Source organism: Symphalangus syndactylus, chromosome 8 (assembly GCF_028878055.3).
Source record: "Symphalangus syndactylus isolate Jambi chromosome 8, NHGRI_mSymSyn1-v2.1_pri, whole genome shotgun sequence".
NCBI lineage: Eukaryota > Metazoa > Chordata > Mammalia > Primates > Hylobatidae > Symphalangus > Symphalangus syndactylus.
The window spans coordinates 80,186,343-80,192,291 of record NC_072430.2 but is presented as its reverse complement, the minus strand read 5'-3'; the positions used below and the strand labels follow the sequence as shown (position 1 = coordinate 80,192,291).

At 49.1% G+C, this 5,949-nt stretch overlaps 1 protein-coding gene across 1 annotated transcript; it reads right to left on the bottom strand.

Moving 5' to 3' along the window:
* Positions 1–4,069: 4,069 nt before the first annotated feature.
* Positions 4,070–5,746, bottom strand: HOXD4 (homeobox D4). Its single transcript, XM_055289816.1, has 2 exons — positions 5,230–5,746; positions 4,070–4,687 (listed from the first exon to the last, which is right to left on the bottom strand). Exons 1-2 carry the CDS (start codon positions 5,660–5,662, stop codon positions 4,353–4,355), a joined length of 768 nt encoding a protein of 255 aa, XP_055145791.1. The 5' UTR covers positions 5,663–5,746; the 3' UTR covers positions 4,070–4,352.
* Positions 5,747–5,949: the final 203 nt, after the last annotated feature.

The window sequence follows — 5,949 nt, the reverse complement described above, 5'->3', positions numbered from 1 at the left end:
GTGTTTCTTAAGGGACGTGCTGAATTAATTATTTCGCCAATCACGTGGTCGGGACTTGTAGAAATCTATTCTTATCATCTTCCTCGCACTTAGAAAATTCTCCGGGTTATGAAAGGCCCTCCCCCGGCTGCCAGCGAGCCCCGGCCGCCCAGCCCGGCGCGGGGGGTAGGGAGGGCTCCCCAACATGGCGGGCAGGCGGGTGGGAAGCGCCGTCTGCCGAGGGTCCCGATTTACTGTACTGTATACTCAGCGGGCTCTGCTATGGACTCGCTTCCTCCTCATCCCTGCCCGCGATTCAATACACACAACGGTATTGATGTATTGGTGGGCACGGGAGGAGCCATTAACCAGAAGACGGGCAGAGGACAATCATAAAATGTGTCTGAATATTTAAACTTCTGCCTGCGCATTTATAAATACACATGTCCACGCGTCTGGGGCGAGCCCTTCCATATATTAAGGACACATGTCTGATTTTATGCATTCTGCTCATTTCCTGTCTGGAACAAGCACCCCATCTATTTTGGGACCCTGTCTTGGCCCCTTCTTCAAGGCGAGGCCGAGATGTGAAGAAGCCCTTGCGGTAAATGTAGTGCAGGGCACTTTTTATAGTGGGGAGTGTTTATTGTTGCCTGAGGGGTGGAGGGGGCGCGGGAGAAGGAGGGGCAGGTGCTGGAGTCCCCACAGGAACTGAGCGGTACTGGAAAAGTAGAAGCCCAAGAGTGGAGGCCGGGGGGTCAGGTCAGAGCAGCCACCCAGGAGCCTCAGCTCATCCCAGAACTCAGCATGCTCTCCCTGCATTAGGGGTGGGGGATCAGTAAGGTGTCTCATCCACCACTTCCCAAAGACTTCCTCTGAGGGCTTCCAGACCAAAAAGGTCTGGGGGCTGGCCCGGGCCCAGCAGAATGCCAACCTGGGCAATTACTTTTTCTTCAAAAAATTAACACCCAACACTCTGTACCCTGAATTCAACCCCAGGCTTCCCAATGCTCACAAAATATGGTGGCCAATTGGGAGTGTGTGTATATTAAGGAGGGGGTAATAATAGAACTGCTAAGCCTTACATGGTTTAACCTTCACACTTTAGGCACCCCCCCCCAAAAAAAATGGTGTCTAATTTATTGCAGAAAATAATAACTTGTTTATGTTAAATGTTAGCTTTTAGAAGACTTAACAAAGAATGAATGTTTCTCTTAAGGCACCAAACAGGAGGGAGATTTTGCTACACCTTTTATTATTTTAAATATAGATCAATGAATTACATCAAAACTACAAGCAACAATTAGTATAAATAATACTTTAATCAGTGGCAGCAAAACATTGGTCAATTCTATTAAAAAAGCATCTCGTGTGAACAGACATCATGGGCTGACTGACAATGTCATCTCCCAACAAAAGGCTGCGATGGACAAAGTGAGATGGGAGTCAGAGGAGCAACGTCCTCAGCAAACACTTCACTCTCCCCCTCTCCCAGTCAGGACCCCAACACGGTTTTTGTTTTTGTTTTTAAAACACCAACACAAACACTTCTGGCTCATATTTAAAGGAACAAACTGGGAACAAATAATAGCAAATGGGCATTGGAGCCTTTCCACACCTAGCTATCTCCAAAGCACATTCTCAGATGGAAACCCATTTCCTTCCCTGCCCTAAGTGGTTGCGGGGCCCTACCCCTTCCCTGGCCCACTCCTGTGGGCCCAAATGGATGCTGGGGTCTGGCTGGGACCTCAGGGTTGGGGGCTGCACTCTGGGCCATCCAGGCTCTATTAACATTTCAAAAGAATCCCTCGAAGCTGAGAAGGAGAGCTGAGACTTATAAACAAAGAAGTTGTTTCTCTGATTAAGTTACTTTCCAAAGTAGTGGGGCTATGTTTGAGAAGGAGCTTGGGTTTTCCTCATGAAAACATGTTTCTTGGCTTTCCTCTGGGGCAGGGATGCAGTCAGTTAAGCCTGTGTGGCATTTGGTATGAAGCTGGGGTTGAGTAACCTGAACTTCTGAGGTGGTGGAAAATCTATATAACAAATCTCTATTATATATAAGTAATTGGATGCTGTGAAAATATATACCCTTTTCCCCTTCCCAAGGAGGAGGTTCAATGTATAGACAGATTCGGGTTTTAGGAAAGCAGCTTAGCAACTTTCCAACTTGCCTAAGGATAGCGGTTCCTTTCAAATGGTACATCCAAAGACTGCTCTCCATGTTAGACAGGAAAAAAGAAGAGAAGGGTAGTTAGAGTCCAAAAGGTTAAGGGTTTAGAGGTCAGTCCTCCCGGCTGAAATACAGCTAATCAAATAGAAAATTTGTCCTCTGGATGAACCTGATTCTGTAATTTACCCGAACTTCAGTAAAATACCTTTTCAGCTTCTCAACGTGAGGGCGTCAGAAAAAAGACGTCTTGACTATGTATGAACTCTGTGCTTTTTGTCATAGAAACAATGATGTGAATAATGCACGAATATCCATCTTTAATATCCCGACGTGGTGATATTCAAGTATTGCCATGTGCAAGTCTGAGAGCCAGGCTCACCCCAAGGAGGAACAAAGAGCAGTCCCCAGGGTCTAATACAAAAGACCAAGGCTTGGAAGACACTTTAGAGAAGCGGAATTTCAGCCTAGGGACTGCAGTGAATACCTGCCCTCAGCTCTCAGGAGACACAGCCAAAGAACACGCCTACAGAGAAACTCTTATTTCCCTCCCACTTAAATATATTTTTTAAATTACCACAGAAACCTTCTAAAGTGTTTTTGAAGTACTGAAAAAAAATACCCCCCTTCTGGATCTTAAAATTAAGTTTTAAGCTTATCCTTTCTCCCTTTCCCACTTTGGTCACTTTTTGATAGCTACAACCTTTTTTGGAGCCTGAGGCCTTGGGAAGACTGGTTTCATCTGAGTATATGAACTCTGGCCATTAACTTTGACTTTTTCCTCCTTATGCTTGAGGGTCAGCATTTTAGAAAAATGAACTTTGAACCCTTCCCAGGAGAGGCAGAAGAAAAACGACTAGAGGACATCTCTCCTGTTGAGAGTGATTCTTTAAAAAACCACTATTCTCAAGGCAAAGACGAGTGCTTGAAAACTTTTATACTTTTACAAATTCCGCTTCTAATTAATGAGCTGAGGAAAACTTCCTTAGATTTGGTTTTTTAAAAAATTAAAACTTAAGGGAGAAAAAAAACCTCTAAGGCTAACTTTTGTGGACTTCTAGATTCAGTTAGGGTTTTTTTTTTTTTTCCTTCTTAAAGCAAGAGTTCCTCACCTTCCCACTTTCTCCCCACTGCACAGCCCCTCCCCTACACAGGCCATACACTAATTCCTGTAAAACACTGCTATGTGAGGGTATTTAGAGCATTTGGAATCCAGTTGGAACAGAAAATTCAGTCATTATCTAACGACCCAGTGCACAGAGGTTTTGTTTTCTTTCCCCAGAAGGAAAATGTTGGACCATTTGTTGCTTTTTTTCCCTTTCCTTTAATCACCCAGAACTGGTTGTAAGCACAGTACTGAAAAAAACACATGGTGGAAATATATTTTCAAGAATGCAACTTTGAGTGAATCCTTTGCTTCCTTCTGGAAGGGTTAAGGCCCCCTACACACATTTCCAGAGAGTGGGGAGGGGTGGAGTTCAGAAGTAAATGCACATATCTCTGATTCTGCTCCCTGAAGTTCAGCCCCTTTCACCTTTTTAAGATTTTTGGCATGAAGGTGTCAGTTATTTCTGTACCACATTTCCCAACAAATAAATATTTAAGCAAATATCTAAACATAAAATAACCCGTTTTTACTTCCTTCTTAGACCCATTTCTTTGGACATGGGGCCACTGGGAGCAAAAGATATATTTTTTAATCACACAAAATTCCATAGACAACCCAGAAAGTTCAGAAATCCTGACCCAGCTCTCTGGCTTCCACTGAAAGCACCTAGCACAGGGGTGGCCAACCTTCTGCCTCAACTCCTCCACATAATTAAGCCACAAAGCGCCCTGGAAGGGTGGAGTGGGGAGAATGTCCAAATTCACAGTGGGATAAAGCATCCAACCTTCATTTGCAAATTCAAAATCCAAGAGCGATGATTTTCATGAGTTTAATGACTCGCCAAGATTTTATGTTCTCAGTAGCTCCTGCCATATAATATACTTAGAGAGAGAATCCCGCCCCCCTCCCATCCCCATCCCGCACTAGGGAGGGGGCTGCCCTCGGGCAGGATGCTAACCTAGTCCGAGGGCGGCCTGCTTGTCCCAGGTCCACCCCACAGTACCTTAGAGCCCAGCGAGGTGACAGCAGGCCCGGCCTGCCCCCGCAGCTTCGGCTTAGCCTGGTGCGCAGGGAGAGATGGGCCCAGGGTCCCCACTTCTATAAGGTCGTCAGGTCCGTGTGGTCGTCTTTGGCCATCGGCTGTAAATGCTGACTGGGGGCAACTGAGGAGGAGCAACATGAGGAGGAAGATGAGGACGATGACCTGCCTTTAGTGTTGGGCAGCTTATGATCTTTTTTCCACTTCATCCTCCGGTTCTGGAACCAGATCTTGATCTGGCGCTCCGACAGACACAGGGTGTGAGCGATTTCAATCCGACGGCGCCTTGTCAGATACCTGTTAAAATGAAATTCTTTTTCCAGTTCTAGGACTTGCTGCCGGGTGTAGGCCGTTCGGGACCGCTTGGGTTCCCCACCGGTGTAGTTGGGGTTCACTGCGAGACAAAACAGACAGGACAGGCAGGTCAGCGCCCGGCCACTAGTTAGGCCCCTCGCCTCCGCCGCTCACTTCCTGGCGCGCCCCGAGGCCCGCGGCCCTCCCCGCGCGCTCCCAAGCTCGCTTGCTTCCTCCCTCCCGCCCTCTCCGCGGCGCACACGCTCACTCCCACCCACCTCCTCAAACACACCCACATACCCCAGGCTTGAGGGATCCCCAAATGTGCTCCTTCTTCCGGGCCCATCACCAAATCCGGAACCCTCAAGCATTTTGGAAATCCCCCGCTCCTCCACAGCCTTCCCCCTGCTCTGAAAATGGAGTCCTCCCCCACCCCACCCCCATCCCCCCCCTTTTGCGCCCACAGCCGAGCAGCCAGCCACATGGTCCTGACCTGCTCCCTCAGCTATAAAAATTTATGGGGAGAGTAATTGCGGCGCCCATGGAAGCTCCACACGCCCCCACCTACTCTCACCCCCTTCCAGGGGACCCAGGCTAACGGGCTGGGATGTGGACAGAGAGGTTACTGGACCCTAGCCTTACCCGAATTCACGTGCACCTTCTTCATCCAGGGGTAGACCACGGCCGGCTGCTTGAGTGCCGTCCCGGGGGGTGGCTGCTTGGGGTCTGACTGACTGCAGGCCCGGGCGCCAGGCAGGGGCGCCGGCGGAGGCGCCGGGGGTGCTGGGCAAGGCTCTCCTGGGGCGGCGTAGTGACCGCCGGGGCCGCCTGGCTCTTGTCCGTGACCCCGCGCAGGCAGCGCCGAGCCAGGCCCGGGGCCGCCGCCTCCGAAAGGCTGCTCACCGAAGTCGGGCCGTGGGTAGAGCCCCGGGGGCTGGAAGTCTGCGCCCTGCGCGCTGCCGCCGTAGTAGTCGGCGCCCTGCTCGCCTAGGTAGCCGCCCTGCAAATACTCCTCGCACGGAGGGAACTTGGGGTCCACATACTTGGAGTTCACCATATACGAACTCATGACCATTAATTTCAGAAGGTAGAAAATACTAATTTTTCTCGTGTTGTCTTTTTTTCTCCTTCCATAGGGCCCTCCTACTTGCTGTCAACTGAATAAAGTTGGGCAGCCATGTGACCAGGCCAGCCAATGGCGAGGAAGCAAGTTTATCACCGGGTTGGTGAGCATCTCATAATTTTCACAAATTTAACTAAATAACATACGTGTAATCAAGTAGCTTGCTATGGCACATTTGAGAGCCCCTGCCAGATATTAATGTAGCTGCAGTCCCCAGCACCCCATTCCCCTCAGGTAAT